We start from the raw sequence: 20,222 nt of genomic DNA, 5'->3' as shown, positions 1-20,222 counted from the left end.
AGAGCATTTACCTCCCCTTGTTATATATTTAGAAGGGCAGTGGCTTAAGACCAGTTAATACAAATTTTAGAACTTAAAACGGAATGGGAATATTACAAATTGCAAAAAAAACGGAAAATGAATATACCCTTTTAGAAGCTAAATGAAAACGATGAAATTTTGACCACTACAACAACTAAAGAATCCTTTTCGGCTAAGAAGAGGGTCACATGAACATCTGAACGCTTTTGAACTGTATGCAAAATCCGAAAAAAAAAGTAAAATACTGTAAAAAATGTGGGGGATTGATTTGATTGAGTGAATGAGTGAGTTAGTGAGTAAGGTTTTACTCCGCTTTTAGCAATATTCCAGCAATATCAAGACAGGGGACGCCAGAGAAAAGGCTTCACACATTGTGCCCATGTCGGGAATCAAACCCGGGTCTTCGGCGTGACGAGCGAACGATGTAACCACTAGGCTACCAGACCGCCCCTGTGATTGATCAGAGGATTGAGGGAGTGTTTTGGGCCTAGTCGAGGGCAGTGATTTGAGGTTACTACACCGGGATATTTTTTCTATTTGCATTTATATTCGTTTTGACTGGTTGAAGATTTTTTCTGGTGAGGATCCTCATATTGATATAATACAAACAGAGGTTCAATTTCAACAAACTTGTTAGCGGGGTAACCCAGTCGTTCTGAGTTGCCGAAATTCTTTGTGCAGACTTTCTTTCGTCCTTTAGGCTTTCCAGAAACCTATGATCTTGGGTTTGAATCCCGATGCGCCCTAATTATGTTTCTTGGTTTGGCAGGATCCTATAAGTTGAGAACATCTAAGATCTGCATCACTTTCCTCACTTCAAGCTGACATGCGGTGATTTAACTGGAATACTGTTACTACCTTTGGTTGCCTTTGGGTCTGGTGATACCGTGTAATATCTGCCATGGTCGCTGTACAACTTTCCACGAAATACCCGAGAAAACATCGTGAAATAAAAGCGCAATAAATTCATAATCATAAATTGATAGTGGCTATAAGTATATATGGCTATAGTATTATAATATCTGTTGTATATTTTGCACATTAATATTCTTTTATTTATGCTGCGCACTGAATCTTACCTGTTGCAAGTTGTAGAAAATATACCATTGATTATGTTCTGTTCAAGTGTATGTTAGAGACATAATTTAATGACTTTCCCACTATTGTGGTATGTTATTGATATAACATCGTAATGAAGGCAACAGATGCAACCTCCACGGGAAGGGCATTATGGGTAAAATACACTCCCTCGTATACCAGAGAGTCAGCTTGCATCAGTCTCAGCGCGCACGGTTCAACAGTTCGTATCTACCTATCTACATCTTTCTAGTTATAGTGACGATTATCTGGTAAGTTGATTAAAATCGCTATGCCACACCTTAATGCTAGGATGTCATTGCCGATAATACATATATAGTGTAAAGGTAATACCTTGTTATCAGTAACCTGTTTTGTAATTCCGTTTTACAAAAGTAAAAGAAATATATTTCGTTATTTATTTTTCCATACACAGCTATATATTAGTACAGGATTTACTCTATTGTATATCTTATGATGAAATATTTGAACATCCTGTATAGTATCCAATTACGTAGTATCAATCTATTTTCATGAGTTTTAATATATTCCAGGGACCGGGCAAATTTATTGCAAAACTAGAAGGATGAATTCGATTTTTTCAGTTGTTAATTTCACCAACCATATGGGTTATGTCCGGTATATGACGTCTACATTTCCCAGACGTAAAGGTACCCACCATGTTATAATGAAATGCTGTTATAATTAAATGCCGGTCGATTAAGTCCCCGCTATAAGGACGAATTCTAACCCTGAATCCCCACGGCATTGCAAAGGTAATTTAAATTACTTGATACATGCACATATAAACTTAGGGGCAAAGCAAGCTTTTCCTCTCAGTTGATTTCAACATGTATGTTTGATTTTCAATTAGGAGATAAACCCACTCTGTTTTGAATTGGATATAGTCCCACTGGTGAGTAGATACCTCTTATTTTGATATGGAACTGCTTTAGAACAGTAGGTTTATCTCCATTCTACAATGACGACAAGTGACGAAAAGTGTGCTCCTTTTTGCAACGCTTAAATACACAGGGCATAAGGGTCGGCTGGCTTTGAACATTTCGAAAAGGGCCAGGGGTCAGGTAGTTATAAATGTAACAAATATTACTAAAGTTCACCATTAATATACCAATGGTCTTGGGTTGTTTAAAATACGGGTTCAAAACTCATAGTTTTTAAAAAAGGAGTTGAAAAATAACCCTCCAAACAGAGTCAAAAGATATATCTGTTAATTTCTTTGTAACCAGTTTGGACTGAAGTCATTTCTTGGAAATCGAATGTGTATCTTTCATTGTAGAGGTGACAGATTGTAGAAATAGATCAAATACGTGAACTAACCTATTTCTCAACTTATAAACATTCTGCTATTTATAATAAATGTGTAAATCTTATTATTAGTTAGCGATTTCGCCCAGCAAATAATACAAATTCAAAATAAACGCTAGCTAGCCCAAGTTGGTAAAATTGCCAACATTCTAGGGTACATTTACCAAAAGTATGCTGTAAAAACATCACCATTTCCGCCTCAACAATTGATACACATTTTTGCACATTTTAATCTCTTGTATTTAGCCATTTCACGTCTTGTTTAACGTGTCATTTGCTTGCCGTCTTAATATCACAAGAACGTGATAAGTAAGAAATATTTATTTCAAATTTCGTTTAATTGTAAGATTCATATTTTGCATGTCTGAGTCGCATGTCAAATAAAGATTTTATGTTAAGTACGGCTACAGTACGGTATAAAGCTTTTCCATTGAATGAGTGGTCGGTCACATGACCGCGAAACTGACGTTCTTCATTGAACCAAATTATTTTCTACCACACAGAATTACTCAGCCACACCTTATTTTTATAAACTATTGCAGCAATAAGTGATGCTTTAATAATCAAATTTAACTAGAATTCTTTCAATTAAATAAATAACACACTTGGAATACTTTCTTATGCCCCTATTCTATCTAATGGCTGAAAATGGCTGTATTGTTTTTAAACTGCACTACTGCCGACTGATTATTCTTACAGCTGCAGAAACATATAAGGAAAAACGCAGCTCGAATCAATAAATAATATTGTCGATAAAAATATAAGGAGAACTATGCTGGTGAACATAAGATAAAAATTTCAAAAAAGGGACTCTACCATCATTTGATTCATACCTCAAAATCATATTTCTTTTTTCTTGAATTTCAAAATACCCTGGTATTGCCTTCTTGGTGTAGTGGACAGAGCGTCTGTCCCTAGGTTACACAAAACCAATTGGTTTCCCATAGACTTCTATAGTAACGTTACATTTTTTTAATAATTAAGCATTCAACAGCTATTACCTTTACGTGTGTGCACAGTTTGGTCTTAGAGCAGCAATAAAAACAAAACAAATGACTTAGCCAGCTCCTTTTCCGAGTACAGGAAGCTGAACACACCACCCCCAAAAGCAATTTTGAACATATTTGTTTATTATAATGGTAATTTGTACTTTGTTGTTTAGTTGTTGTAGGAATACAATCGGTCACGAGTTTCTGTCAACAAGTCCAGTTGGATGATACAGTGAGGTGTATGTAGGGATATTTTGGGTTGTGTATGTATGTGAGTAGGCGGTGTATAGATACACGAGTGTAGCCGGAGATATTGTGAGATGGATGTAGGGATATGGTGGGTTGCGTGTGTATGTGAGTAGGTGTAGGATACACAGGGGGTGTAGATATAGTGATATGGATGTAGGGATATGGGATCGAGGGACACTCATCTGGACCTCTACAAATCTCTTATCAGATCAAAAATTGACTATGGTTGTGAGGCTTTTCATTCAGCATCAAATACTCTCTTGAGGCGCCTAGACAGAATACAATACAAAGCCCTCATGCTGGCCCCAGGCGCAGCAACACGCACCTCACTAGAAGCACTACAAGTAGAAACGGGAGAACTCCCACTGAAACTAAGAAGAGAGCAGGCAATTTTATCGTTCTGGGGACGAACATCAAACCCTTTGGTTAAAAAGATATGGCAAGACAAAAACACTCGAGATGAAGCCCTAGCTCGAAAAAATCCCTCACTAAAGCCATCTGGAATATTAGTACATGAACTCATTCGAAGTCACAATTGTGATGACATTCAGCCTCCAGAAAGTCACTACAAAGGGTTACACCCTCCCTGGACTTTAAAAACTCCCAAAGTTGACACTGCTTTAACACCAGAAGTCACTAAAAAAGAAAACCCAACCCTACTACGATAAGTAGCTATCACTAAAATTCAAACTACCTGGGACAGCTGGGCCCACATATACACTGATGGATCCAAGAATCCTATCAACAACAGTGCTGGTTACGGGATCCATATCCACAGCTCCAAACCCAAGCACATTCAGTTCGCTTGCCTGACTGTCAGTCAGTATTCACGGCTGAATTGGAGGCAATTCATCATGCACTCAAACTCATTCCGGAACTTCCGGAAGCAAAGGCAGTCGTCCTATCAGACTCGCTAAGTGCACTTCAGGCCATCAGTGGCAGAAACTCAAACTCCAGGCCAAACACAGTCAACAATATTATATACGAATATACAAAACTATCGGACCAAGGGCAACAGGTGGAGCTGTGTTGGATCCCCTCTCACATAGATATTCATGGAAATGAAAATGCAGACTCAATGGCGAAGCTAGCTCTAGACAAAGCGGATATACAGCCTATTCCCTTTAGTAAACTAGAGATAAAAAGCAAAATCAAAGCCTCCATAGCAGAAAGATGGCAAGCCCAATGGGACGCACGTAAGATCGGCAGATGGCTATACCAAATTCAACCCAAGGTCCAACAAAAGCCAAACACATACTCAAATGAAAGGAAAATTTAAATTGCTATCTCACGCCTCAGACTCGGTCACAAAAAGCACTATGACAAGGTTTGTTCATCTTGCAATCAGGCTGAAACCACTGATCACGTGTTACTAGAATGTCAAGACCATGCCCCAGCCCGGGCTAGGTTAAAACAAGAATTGCAGTTAGATCCGCTATCTGTCATAGATCTCTTAAAGCGAAGAGATGCAATAGCGAAGGCCAAACTAACTCTATTTCTGAGAGATGGACAGCTACTCGAACGTATATAAACAGAGCAGCCAAGGATAAAAATGAAATCATATTAATATAAGAAAATAGATATCATATCAATACAAAAACAGAAATTATGTGAACACCAAACTCACAATTGATATGTGTACCCTACTCACACACAGGAGTCCCAAAAAGGGACTGGTCAGCCGAAATTGCCTAGTCAGAAGACGACCTCCTAAACACTTCATGCAACAACAACAGGGATATGGTGGTTTGTGTTTGTGTATGTGAGTAGGTATAGGATACCCGGGGGATGGGAGTGAGTGAGTGAGTGAGTTTGGTCTTACGCCGCTTTTAGCAATATTCCAGCAATATCACGGCGGGGGACACCAGAAATGGGCTTCACACATTGTACCCATGTTGGGATTCGAACCCGGGTCCTCAGCGTGACGAGCGAACGCTTTAACCACTAGGCTACCCGACCGCGCCCCCCCTTGCGACCGCGCAATTCCCTTCGGTCAATTATCACCCGGCGAATTGCCACCTGGGACAACTGCTACCAAGTACATTTACTACAACTCATAGGACAATTCCCACTTGAAATAAAATATTATAAAATTAAAAGTGTCTCACTATCGTTGACAGTGAGATAAACAAACACATGTTCTTGAAAGTAAGATGAAAGGAGTTTTCTTTGTAAAACCAGTGTGTTTAGAGAGGAGAGGTGGAGTATTGGGGGCAGAGTTGTATGTTACTTAAAATAGCATTGGTGAGGAACCAACTATTGTTTAATAACTCCAAGTAAATGGTACTACAACCGATAGATAGGACTATTCCAAGCTAAAATATGTTTTTGTTATTAAATGAAAAGTGTCTCACTATTGTTGACACTTAGATAAATATACACGCGTTCTTGAAAGTAAGATGTAAGCAGTGTTAATGTTTTTGTAAAACCATTATGTTTTCAGAGGAGAGGCTGAGTATTGGGTCAGAGTTGTATGTAACTTAAAATAACATTGGAAAGCACACAACTCCTGCTCAATGACTCCATGATGACTTATATGCTGTGATAGTGTTACTGTTAGAGGTGATTTACTGTATATAAATATATAGGGAAGTTCTTGATCATTTGATGGTAGATACATTACTTGTAATGAAGAATAATAGCGCATAAAGTTGCATGAAACTGTTTTTTCATTCATTTTTATGTTTTGAACATATTTAATCATACTGGTAGAGGAGTTTACTTGATGGCATTTGATATCAAATTATAACATCTGGATGTTTTCCTGAATGTCCTTGATGGTCAGGTGGTACTTGTGACAGTTGAAGTTTTACTTGAACTTTTGAACGTTCAACAGTGACTTTTATCCACAATGACCCCGTTATTTACGGAAAAAAAGGAATAATAAACATTTTAGTTGAATGTTGTTTTTTTATGGGTGGTAATTGTCCGGTGGTAATTGTCTGGTTGACAATTGTTCGGGTGGCAACTGTCCTGTTTTCGGGGGGATATGTGGACTTGGGTTGGTCTGAGTGGGTGCGCTTGTATTTGTTTCTACTCCGGTTATATGTTTCTGAAAGATTTTACTGTCTCATAGGCCAGGTGTTATACATATCCTCCCAAAATATTAAGTATTTATATACTGCACATTGCGTGAAACTTAAACAACATTCTTCTTCTACTTCTTCTTCTTCTCTTCTGCTGCTGCTGTAATGCATCATCTAATTTGATAAACACTTAAATATTTACTCTTTGCTTTGTCGACAAATCCCCACATTATCCTGATCAATCAAGACACCTACATGACTGATTTTGACAAATATTCGCACTACTTATTTTTGTCTCATGACCCCAATAGATCAGACCACATTCCTTATGAAGTGCGATTATTTATCCTATTCTGTAGCTGCACTAATTAAATCCATGTACAAACGTAGGCTATATAACAACGTGTCATAAACCCATTCCAGTATTGTATGCCTCTGTATATTTTATGGTGTATAAAACATGTCATTGTATGGCAATGCTTGTCATAAATGTACGAGCATTATACTTTTATCTCGTATTTTGTGCACCATTAACAAATAAATCACTGTCCACTATAACTAGTTTAGCACTTGCAGTGCTTTTAAGAACATTAGTGTCTAATTGGTCCACGCTGGCCGGGCGATGTATATCTTTTAATATATTTTACCTCTTGTATAAATTGATGTAATTTTATGTATACACCGCTGGACACTTAAATACACTATTTTTCTTCTTCTTCTTCAACTTCTTCTTCACTACGGCCCAGCAGGGGATCAGTAAAGATTCAGTTGGCTACCGTCCTGCGAATGAACCAAGAAAACCAAGGGGTCTGCTCGCTGAAACTGCTAGTACAAACCGACACACGCAATATGAGTGAATTAATCTTAAACGCGACGTTTTACACTCGTTCTCCTCGCCTCTAAATACTATTGATTTACTTGCACATGTCGCTTCATGCAGCCCAAGAAAAAGTACTTCATACTGTGTCTCGGACAATATTTAACAGCAGCATATCGCCGCGACAAACGGACACAGCTTTTGAAGCATTGTCTCCGCGCTGGTATAGTATTGATGATGTATGGATTTCTTTGTGAAGGTGAGGTGAAATTTGGTTTAACGTCGCGTCCAAGATTATTGCACTTATATAGCCACGTGCATGCACGTGTATGTGTGTGTGTGGCTGCTTGTACTAGTCCGGACTGATGCCGATTTATAGTGCTAGCTCACTGAGATACCATGCCGCAGTTTAACATGAATACCCCACTCAGACACAGTATACTGACTCCGAGCCGACCAGTCCTTGTTTTAGCCCCTTAATGCCGAGCGCCAGACAGGGTAACAACAAGTACAATCTTTTAACGTCTTTTTGTATGACGCGGCCCGGGATCGAACCCTGGACCTTCCGCTCTCCGGGCGGACGCTCTACCACAGGACCACGGAGGCGGTCGATTTCTTTGTGAAATTGGTAACGTATTATTAGCTACTAGCTGTTTAGATATAAACATTCAATGTACAGCTTGGTGAGCTGTAGATTTAACCGCGCTGAATTGAATTTGTTGTCTTTTTTACCAACATGTCACTGAGCAATTTTTCTTTGGGTAACCCTTAGCACGGTTTATTTTCTTCCCTATTTATCTGAAACAAATCCAAGTTTTGTATGTGAGTGAGTCAGTGAGTGAGTATGGTTTTACGCCGTTTTTAGCAATATTCCAGCAATATCACGGCGGGGGACACCAGAAATGGGCTTCACACATTGTACCCATGTCGGGAATCGAACCCGGGTCTTCGGCGTCACGAGCGAACGCTTTAACCACTAGGCTACCCGACCGCCCAAGTTTTGTATGTAACTGGCGGGTTTTACCGGTAGAACAGGACACCTGTCGTGTAGTTTTATTCGTTGTTTTGACTTTTTGCGCCTAATAGAAACTGTTTCGGCAGACGGTCGAGACAGGTCGTTCTATGGCGTTCCTTGACATCATTTAATCTTATCGTATGGAAGCATGTAGTCAGGATTATCAAAATTCTGAGATAAAAACACGAAAAGTACGCTGTGCACAATTTAATCTCCTGTATTTAGACATTTCAGGTCTGATTTTACGTGGCAACTTTATGTCGTCATAATTCCACAAGAACGTATAAAAGTGAGAAATATTTATTTCAAATTTCGTTTCGTTTGTTTTTTGGTAGGATTCATATTTTACATGTCTGAGTCGCATGTTTTAATTCTTTTTTTAATGTTAAGCACGGCTAAAGTACGATCTAAAGCTTTTCCATTGAATGAAAGCTAGGTCGGTCACATTACCGCCAAACTGACGTTCATGTTGACGTTCATTCATTTTTCACGGGACTCTTCTTGTAATAACGACACCACTGACACACTACTTCTCCATCACGGATCAATATAGAAGCGCTGTTTCTGATCATTTAGATCCTTTAACCTTGAAGTTCGCGTTTTTCATACGTTGGGAAAAGTCAGGGAGTTTCCCTGAATGCTCATTCCAGAATACCCTCGCTACGAGCCATCCTTGTGAACAAACGAAGAAATGCACATCCAAACTATGGACTCGATCCATGTCTAGATTGACAAGTGACAGTCTGCAGCAATCTATGACTTTACATTAGTATCTTTTTGACTCCTCTCTATAATTACCTTTCTGATCAATGCTGATTAACTCATGTGATCGCCACAGGTTCATGAACCATTTCGGGAATCTCTCCCGGCCATTTTGACGTTCCGTATTTGATGCAGTGAGTGAGTATTGTTTTACACCGCGTTTAGCAATATTCCAGCAATATCACGGCGGGGGACACCAGAAATGGGCTTCACACATTGTACCCATGTCGGGAATCGAACCCGGGTCTTCAGCGTGACGAGCGAACGTTTTAACCACGAGGCTACCCGATCGCCCACGTATTTGGTGTAAATGAATTACGACGTGATGTCACTGTGACTGACTTATTGACGTTTCTACTTTACATTCGGTTGTCATCGTGCGACATATTTAATCATTTAGATTTAGTTTACATTGATTTTTTTAAGTTATCAAAATAGTTGACGACTTTTTAGAAAACGGGCTTTATTAAAACCTTCATCTGTGGAAATACAAAAATCTCAGTCCATTTCATCATATATTTGTTCAACTGATGATTTACAGGCAACAAAATAATTGGGGGAAAACAATACTTGACCTTAAAATATGTGGATACGTTATAACTGTGGTGCAGTCACGGACGTCATGGAGGCAACGAAATGTCTATCTGAAATAGTTTCAGCTCCGTATTTGGAAATAGCGTACAGTGATGTCCATAAGTATAAATACGGATACCTGAATTAGTTTAAGTCTTCCTCCAGACATGAATGCAAGCACCTTTACTGTCACTTGGCCATTACTTCGATATTTTTGTTCAATTACATTAGTGAGTGAGTGAGTTTGGTTTTACATCGATTTTAGCAATATTCCAGCAATATTACGGCGGGGGACACCAGAAATGGGCTTCACACATTGTACCCATGTCGGGAATCGAACCCGGGTCTTCAGCGTGACGAGCGAACGTTTTAACCACGAGGCTACCCGATCGCCCACGTATTTGGTGTAAATGAATTACGACGTGATGTCACTGTGACTGACTTATTGACGTTTCTACTTTACATTCGGTTGTCATCGTGCGACATATTTAATCATTTAGATTTAGTTTACATTGATTTTTTTAAGTTATCAAAATAGTTGACGACTTTTTAGAAAACGGGCTTTATTAAAACCTTCATCTGTGGAAATACAAAAATCTCAGTCCATTTCATCATATATTTGTTCAACTGATGATTTACAGGCAACAAAATAATTGGGGGAAAACAATACTTGACCTTAAAATATGTGGATACGTTATAACTGTGGTGCAGTCACGGACGTCATGGAGGCAACGAAATGTCTATCTGAAATAGTTTCAGCTCCGTATTTGGAAATAGCGTACAGTGATGTCCATAAGTATAAATACGGATACCTGAATTAGTTTAAGTCTTCCTCCAGACATGAATGCAAGCACCTTTACTGTCACTTGGCCATTACTTCGATATTTTTGTTCAATTACATTAGTGAGTGAGTGAGTTTGGTTTTACATCGATTTTAGCAATATTCCAGCAATATTACGGCGGGGGACACCAGAAATGGGCTTCACACATTGTACCCATGTCGGGAATCGAACCCGGGTCTTCAGCGTGACGAGCGAACGTTTTAACCACGAGGCTACCCGATCGCCCACGTATTTGGTGTAAATGAATTACGACGTGATGTCACTGTGACTGACTTATTGACGTTTCTACTTTACATTCGGTTGTCATCGTGCGACATATTTAATCATTTAGATTTAGTTTACATTGATTTTTTTAAGTTATCAAAATAGTTGACGACTTTTTAGAAAACGGGCTTTATTAAAACCTTCATCTGTGGAAATACAAAAATCTCAGTCCATTTCATCATATATTTGTTCAACTGATGATTTACAGGCAACAAAATAATTGGGGGAAAACAATACTTGACCTTAAAATATGTGGATACGTTATAACTGTGGTGCAGTCACGGACGTCATGGAGGCAACGAAATGTCTATCTGAAATAGTTTCAGCTCCGTATTTGGAAATAGCGTACAGTGATGTCCATAAGTATAAATACGGATACCTGAATTAGTTTAAGTCTTCCTCCAGACATGAATGCAAGCACCTTTACTGTCACTTGGCCATTACTTCGATATTTTTGTTCAATTACATTAGTGAGTGAGTGAGTTTGGTTTTACATCGATTTTAGCAATATTCCAGCAATATTACGGCGGGGGACACCAGAAATGGGCTTCACACATTGTACCCATGTCGGGAATCGAACCCGGGTCTTCAGCGTGACGAGCGAACGTTTTAACCACGAGGCTACCCGATCGCCCACGTATTTGGTGTAAATGAATTACGACGTGATGTCACTGTGACTGACTTATTGACGTTTCTACTTTACATTCGGTTGTCATCGTGCGACATATTTAATCATTTAGATTTAGTTTACATTGATTTTTTTAAGTTATCAAAATAGTTGACGACTTTTTAGAAAACGGGCTTTATTAAAACCTTCATCTGTGGAAATACAAAAATCTCAGTCCATTTCATCATATATTTGTTCAACTGATGATTTACAGGCAACAAAATAATTGGGGGAAAACAATACTTGACCTTAAAATATGTGGATACGTTATAACTGTGGTGCAGTCACGGACGTCATGGAGGCAACGAAATGTCTATCTGAAATAGTTTCAGCTCCGTATTTGGAAATAGCGTACAGTGATGTCCATAAGTATAAATACGGATACCTGAATTAGTTTAAGTCTTCCTCCAGACATGAATGCAAGCACCTTTACTGTCACTTGGCCATTACTTCGATATTTTTGTTCAATTACATTAGTGAGTGAGTGAGTTTGGTTTTACATCGATTTTAGCAATATTCCAGCAATATTACGGCGGGGGACACCAGAAATGGGCTTCACACATTGTACCCATGTCGGGAATCGAACCCGGGTCTTCAGCGTGACGAGCGAACGTTTTAACCACGAGGCTACCCGACCGACCTCAATTACTTTAGTATTTTATCAGTATGTTAGAGGGATAAAGAAGGCGGGGGTATAACCATACTTTTCTACCTCCATTTTCGTCGTGGACCGCTGAGACGTTACGAACTTGTTGATGAATTGGCCGATGCAGCGGGGAAAGTATGGTAACGACTTACTTTTACCCGGATTTAACACACACACGGATATAGCATTCCTCACTTTCAAATATTTCTTCCATCACTCATTCCCGGTGGATGAGTTGGAATGCCTGTGGCTTGCAATTGACAAATAAACTGACCGACGTTCGTATCCTAAGCGAATAAAATAATATCATCTGGGCACTGCCTTTTAACCCACCAAACTTAAACCATAAAATATATACCATAAAAACTTAATATCCCCTAATTAATTCCACACCCTTCGCATGCATGTAAACGTCTGAGACTTCCAACAACCCGCTGACACGCCGTGATATAACTAAAATATTGTTCAAAGCGACATTAAACCATGTCACTCAATGTTGAATCCTCACAGATTAGTAGACTAAGTCTTATTAACCGCGTTGGGAAAATGCTGTATCGACTTTCCTACGCCAGGCAATGTTCAATTCAAAACAGCTCTCAAAAGGTTCAGTATAGTTTATTCGCCCTTCTTTAACCTAATCACAAGTTGATTAGAGTAGAAGTTATTACATATGCAATGTTAGCTCGAAGGAGCGTCACGGACCCTTGTGGGAAAGCATTATTCTTGCCATAAATTATCGTTCAAATGCCAGAATAACGTAAAGAGAATACATCAACATTATACCTTGACGTCATGTTTCTCCTCTTTCCAGATTCCAAGAAATGCGGAAATGTGTCATTGTTCCATGTATTGTTCTTGCTGGCGGTCTATTTTTTCAAATACACTACCTGTTCACGCACGCCCAAGAGAGACATATTTCAAAGAACAGAAATGACGTAAAGATTCAACAGGACATGACAGCTGTCCAGACGAAACCAGTTGACTATAACAGGACGAAAACTTCTGGTGTATCTGAAACCCTGGCAGACAGCCTCTTCAACCATGGCAACCTGTTACCACTTCCAAAATACAAACGGGACAAAACAAATGTACAAAACGAAAGAAGAAAGGCAGACCAAACCAGAACAAGAAAAGTACAACCATTCCAATATCGATCAGTTATCAAAGAATATACATCATTAATAAATTGGTCATATTTCACCAAAAAGAGAAATAAGATATTGACTAAATATTCATTTGATTCATTTGACATACTACCTGAATCCATGAAAACAGATGACCAACCGTACCTTATAATCATGGTTTTATCAGTTGCACACCATCCGAGAACAGCAATAAGGAAGACATATGGTAGTGTTAGCCGTGGTCTAATGTGGCCCGGTAGTAACCTTACTCTGAATACAAAGGTGATATTTCTTTTGGGACGAACCTCAGATTTTCGTCACCAGGCTAATCTTCATGCAGAAAGCAACATCCACGGAGACATATTGCAAGGGAATTTTATCGACTCTTATGAAAACCTAACGTTGAAAGTTTTAGCAGGATTGCATTACGTCGCGGAGTACCATCCAGGGACACAGTATGTTTTAAAGGCGGATGAAGACACTTTTACGGACGTTGATCTTGTTGTGAGATTGCTGAAGACACTACAACCCGTGAATTCAGTTCTAGGACATGTTTACGAGAAACCATATGTTAAAAGGAATGGCAAATGGAGTATAAGTGAATCCGTCTACCCTTTCCCACTATTTCCTAACTATGTTTCGGGCAATACCTACGTGCTGTCAATGGATTATGGAAAATGTATTCTTGAAAACGCCAAGTACTATCAATACATATTCATAGAGGATGTCTTCATCACTGGGATGATGTCCTCTGTCTGCAATGCCACGTTGTACCATGTGTCCGGGTTTACGTTTTGGGCAGAAAGTCGTCCTGTGCCTAAAACCTTTTTAGGTGGAGCAAAGATATCTGGCACACGTGTAACGGACACACGGAAGTACGGCATATGGACATATTTGAATAACTGGTATCACACGGGGCTTTAGGAGTACATATGTAATGGTGCTGCGTGTATACGTCTCGTATGAACGCAAGTATACAATTAATATATTATATAAGATTAAATGCCATGTCACATTTGTTTCTTAAATGATACTATACAAACTATAAAGGTGACGAAGGGGAGATTTCAAAAGAACATGTTCGTTGTGGAAAGAGTTTTCTGTGCAGAGCAGAGTACATTCTTGACCGAGATATGGCTGTACAGAGATAAGCAAGTGAGCATACACCGACTTTACGACCAGATGAGATTGAACACGTTCATGGATATAAGTATACTATAATTGCTGGCGGATTTTGTTGTGTGTATTTTTCCGAATAAAAAGAAAAAAGTTTTACATTCAGTTGTTTCACGTCATGGTTAAGCATTTATCCCGTGAAAATTGGTTTATTCAAACGTCTCTACGTTGGTGAGTTTATCCCTCTAGGGATGTGGTGGGTTGTGTCGGTATGTCATTAGGTGAAAGATACACGAGGATAGGCATAGATATAGTGTGATGACTGTTGGATGTGGTGGGTTGTGTTGGTATGTGAGTAGGTGTAGGAAACACGAGGGTAGGCGTAGAAATAGCGTGAAGTCTGTTGGATGTGGTGGGTTGTGTTGGTATGTTAGAAGGTGTAGGAAACACGAGGGTAGGCGTAGATATAGTGTGATGACTGTTGGATGTGGTGGGTTGTGTTGGTATGTGAGTAGGTATAGGATACACGAGGATAGGCGTAGATATAGTGTGAAAACTTGGATGTGGTGCGTTGTGTTGGTATGTGAGTAGGTGTAAGATACACGAGGGTAGGCGTAGATATAGTGTGATGACTGTTGGATGTGGTGGGTTGTGTTGGTATGTGAGTAGGTGTAGGATACACGAGGATAGGCGTAGATATAGTGTGAAGACTTGGATGTGGTGCGTTGTGCTGGTATGTGAGTAGGTGTAGGGTACACGAGGATAGGCGTAGATATAGTGTGAATGATGTTTATGTATCTTAGGTAGGGGGAGGGGGATGCATGTATGCGGTACATGAGTATGGATACATGGGAGGACGGGACCAGGACAATTGCCACCCAGACTATTCCCTACGGTCAATTACCACCCGACAGATTGCCACCTGGGACAACTGCCACCAAGTAAATGGTACTACAACCGATAGGACTATTCCAACCTAAAATGTGTTTTTGTTATTAAATGAAAAGTGTCTCACTATTGCTGACAGTTAGATAAATAACACGCGTTCTTGAAAGTAAGATGTAAGCAGTGTTAATGTTTTTGTTAAACCATTATGTTTTCAGAGGAGAGGCTGAGTATTGGGTCAGAGTTGTATGTAACTTAAAATAACATATGATTGGTAAGCACACAACTCCCGCTCAATGACTCCATGATGACATATATCCTGTGAGTGATAGTGTTACTGTTAGAGGTGATTTACTGAATATAAATATATAGGGAAGTTCTTGATCCCTTGATGGTAGATATAGTAATTGTTTATGAAGAATAATCGTTCATAAAGTTGTATTAAACTGTGTTTGATTCATTTTTATGTTTTGAACATATTTATTCATAATCGTAGTAGGTGTTCCTTGATGGCATTTGATATTAAATTATAGCATCTGGATGGTTTCCTGTATGTCCAAAGGAGGATACAAGCCCTGAATAATCAGGTTGTACTTGTGACAGTTTAAGTTTTACTTGAACTTTTGAACACTAACTTTTATCCACAATGTATCCCATTGTTTACTGATTAAAGTAATCACAAACATGATAATGAATTTTTTTAAATGGGTGGGAATAATCTGGTGGTAATTGTCCTGGGTCCGGGAGGACATGCAGACTTGGGGTCGTGTGAGTGGGTGCGCTTATAGTTTATTCTATACACGTTATATATTTCTGAAAGACTCTAGTGTCTCATAGGCCAGGTGTTTTAATATCCTCCCAAAATATCTATTATGTTTATACTGTATAATGCGTAACACAAATTTCTTCTTATTCTTCATAGCTGCTGCTGCTGCCATACATCATCTAATGTGATGATCACTTAAATATTTACTCTTTGCTTTGGCCTCAAACCCCCTCATTATCCTGATCAATCAAGAAACCTACAAGACTGATTTTGACAAATATTCGCACTACGGCCCAGCAGGGGATCAGTGAAGACTCAATTGGCCACCGTCCTGCGAATGAACCAAGTAAACCAATGCGTCTGCTCACTGAATCTGCTAGTACAAACCGCCACACACACGTGCATACACGTCGCAATGCGAGTGAATTAATCTTAAACGCGACGTTTTACACCTTTTCTACTCACCTCTAAATACTATTGATTTACTTGCACATGTCGCCCGTGAATAGGTAGTTCAAAGACCACTCTGTCATGGACAATATTTAGCAGCAGCATATCGCCACGACAAACGTAGACAGCTATTGAAGCATTGTCTCCGCGCCGATGTGGTATTGATGAGGTATGGATTTCTTTGTTAAAATTGGTAACGTATTATTTGCTGTAAAATTTGGATATAAACATTCTGTGTTTTCAAGGTACAGTTAGATGAGCTGTAGATTTAACCGCGCTAAATTGAATTTGAAACCTAACACTCCTTTTGTTTTTTTTAAAACAGGACTTTTTTTATCCAACACGTCAATTCTTCTTTGGGTAAAACCTCAGCACGGGTTATTTTCTTCCCTATTTATCTGAAACAAATCCGAGTTTTTATGTAAGTGGCGGGTTTTACTGGTAGAACAGGATACCTGTCATGTAGTTTTGTCTTTTTGCGCCCAAGGGAATCTGTTTCGGAAGATGGTTGTTCTCTGACATTCCTTGAAACCTTTCAATCTTATCGTATAGAAACATATAGTCACGAGTATCAGAATTCTGCGGTAAAAAAAATTTCTGAGGTGAAATTCAAAATGTTTGCTGTAAAACATTACCATTTCCATCTCAAATACAGCTGACATGCCGTGATATAACTGAAATTCTCCTAAACTCGGCATTAAATCATATCATTCAATGTTGAATACTCAAGGGCTAGAAGTCTTATTGACCACATCGGGTCAATGCTGTATCGGCCTTCCCACGTCAGGCAATGTTCAATTCCAAACAGTTCTCAGAAGGTTTAGTTTATTCACCCTTCTTTAACCTAATCACAAGTTGATTAGAGTAGAAGGTATTACATAATTATGCAATGTTAGCTCGAAGGAGCGTCACGGACTTTTGTGGGAATGCATCATTCTTGCCATAAATGTATCTTTCAAATGCCAGAATAATGTAAAGAGAATACATCAACATTATACTTTGATATCATGCGTCTTTTCTTTCCAGATTCCAAGAAATGCGGAAATGTGTCATTGTTCCATCTATTGTACTTGCTGGCTTTTCAAATACACTACCTGTGCATTAACAAAAGGGCCATGGAGCTGCACGTACTGCCCGGGCACCAGTACTATGAACGGTATCAAAGTGCAGGGTTTTTGATTGATTGACAACATGCCAAGATTAAGAGTAGGGCAAAGAAACAACGTTATAGGCCGCTTGCAGGCAGCGGAATCCCGATGCTGTAGCCAGAGTTTTCACTGTAGCGCCCAGCATCATCACAAGGCTATGGGATCGGTTTCAACAGCACGGGTCAACACGCGATTGGCCATGGTCGGGACGACCAAGAGTAACCACCCCGCCCACGATCGCTACATCCGACTGTGTCACCTACGTGAAAGGACGACAACAGCCACCTCAACCGCATCTTAAATACCCAGACTGCGTAGAATCTCCGATCAGACCGTACGAAACCGTTTAAGAGCCGCAGGTCTACGAGCAAAACACCCTGTTCGACGCGACATATTGAGTCGACAACACCGTCAACAGCGCCTGCATTAGTGTCGTCAACACAGGGTATGGCCTCAACTGCGATGGATAGATGTCTGGTTCAGGGACGAATCAAGATTTCTCCTTCGTCGACGTCCTCCCAAAGGCAGCCAGCGGCAACGGTGTATTCCAGCTGGACAACGCTCGGCCACATTCAGCACGGATCACAAGAGCCTGTCTACACAACACCAACGTTGGTGGTCTCCCCTGGTCCTCCAGATCCCCGGATTTGGACCCGATAGAGCACCTGTGAGATGAATTGGATAGACGTCTACGCCGACGTCAACCACAACCGCAGACGTTGCAGCAAATTGCTTTTGCGTTGCAGGCCGAGTGGGCAACCATTCCCCAGGATGTGAATCGCATACTCGTCTCTTCCATGGGCAAGATATGTCAGGCCGCTATTGATTCCAACGGGGGGCATACGCGTTATTGATGGTAGCTGACCTTCACCTTGGACTTTTCCTATGTACCGATGACTAGAATCACCAAGTATTCTCTCCACAACATCTTGGCTCAATACCTTGAACGGTTCCTCGTATAAATATACTTTCCTACCTCATACAAATATGGCTTTGCGTTTTTCTTTTGAGAAGTATATATTCTCGTTTCAGAAAAATGGATCATACTTGGTTGAAGTAACAGTAAATACAATACAAGTCCATGATACAAACAAGTCTGCTCTATAGAAACAATTGATCACAAGGTCCCAAAATGAACATATGTTGCTTGCTGTGGTGCGTAGACTGTGTATACCAATGAGTGAGTGAGTGAGTTAAGATTTTAAGTCACATCGGCAATATTTCAGCCATATCGTGACTTTCAAAAGTTATATATAATAAATACAGTGTATACCATTGAAAACACCTTCACTGGAACTGTACTGTTATATTCAGATGCAAGCGTGCCTTATGCCGATCCCGAAACCACATCAGGTTAGTTTACATTCAACAATTTCGCTTATTATTTTTTACGTCAACTTCATTGTTTAAAAAAGGTTTAACTTCGAAAATAATTTCAATATGTACAAAAGTATCACAAGTTAATAAACATTTAATAAAATTCATTTTTCAAATTGTTCCTTGATGTATCGTGGTTTTGGCACGTGACTATATTCACGTCTGTCGCATGTGTCGACATGTGAGGTTGCAATGTATGGCCTGCCTGACGTTATCGCGCCTCACTATCTGGCGTTGTTCATAGTATCAACCAATGGGTTGCTTCACCCTGACTAGAGTATATTCTGCAGCCATGATAGTCGCTAGTCGTGATAGACGACATTGTGTTGGCTGTCACCATCAGACGAAGATATGCAAACAGGTAGCCATGAGGGTAGCTGAAATACAGGATGTGAAACGTATATTTGTCTCTTTTCCAGTGAATGTTTTTCATGTTTACTAGGGGGCACGGGTGGCCCAGTCGTCTAAGGCGCCGCGATTCGCTGTGCAGCGTTTGGGTCCCTTGGGCCCGCCAGAAACCTATGATTGTGGGTTCGAATCCCGGTTCGCCCCAATTATGTTTCTAGGTTTGTCAGCACCATACCCGTGCTCATGGGTTTCACCGAAGTGGTAAACGTCTGAGACCTGCATCACTTCGGGCAATCCTCCCACATTAAGCTGACACGCCGTGATATAACTGGAATAATGTTAAAAGCGGCGTTAAACCCAACTCACTCACTCACTCACTCATGTTTACTTAAACCTTCTAGCTCCTAATATCAGCGTTGTCTGTATAGGGTCAGGGGAGCTTAAAATGTAGATTGAAACACAAACCCGCAGACAGGAGCACTGATGGCACACGGTTTGAGCACGCCCCACTGTGGAGTCTTGATGAGTCTAAAACACTGCATTTCACTGCGCAGAGGCGTGGGAGGATACTAAGTGAAACGGTTAGAATTCCCGATTCCCGATTCGCCCCGATTCAGGTTTTTCATCACTTTCAGGTGACAGACACACCGTGATGATGATGATGACGACGATTATCATCATCATTGGTGTTATTATTATGGGTTTTTTTTATTAGTAGTATTAGTAGTAAG

At 39.9% G+C, this 20,222-nt stretch overlaps 1 protein-coding gene across 2 annotated transcripts; it reads left to right on the top strand.

Moving 5' to 3' along the window:
- The first annotated feature begins 1,293 nt into the window (after window positions 1-1,293).
- On the top strand, window positions 1,294-14,624 carry LOC139468829 (beta-1,3-galactosyltransferase 5-like). 2 transcript variants are annotated; one of them, XM_071250966.1, is made up of 2 exons: window positions 1,294-1,370; window positions 13,089-14,624. In XM_071250966.1, exon 2 carries the CDS (start codon window positions 13,099-13,101, stop codon window positions 14,323-14,325), a length of 1,227 nt encoding a protein of 408 aa, XP_071107067.1. In that variant the 5' UTR covers window positions 1,294-1,370; window positions 13,089-13,098; the 3' UTR covers window positions 14,326-14,624. The 2 variants fall into 2 exon arrangements, with proteins under 2 accessions (XP_071107067.1, XP_071107068.1); XM_071250967.1 differs by lacking the exon at window positions 1,294-1,370 and adding an exon at window positions 8,085-8,136.
- The last annotated feature ends 5,598 nt before the right edge of the window (window positions 14,625-20,222 follow it).

The sequence above is a fragment of the Haliotis cracherodii genome, unplaced genomic scaffold (genome assembly GCF_022045235.1).
Source record: "Haliotis cracherodii isolate W230 unplaced genomic scaffold, xgHalCrac1.p SCAF_2, whole genome shotgun sequence".
Lineage (NCBI taxonomy): Eukaryota > Metazoa > Mollusca > Gastropoda > Lepetellida > Haliotidae > Haliotis > Haliotis cracherodii.
This window is presented reverse-complemented; position numbering and strand designations above follow the sequence as displayed.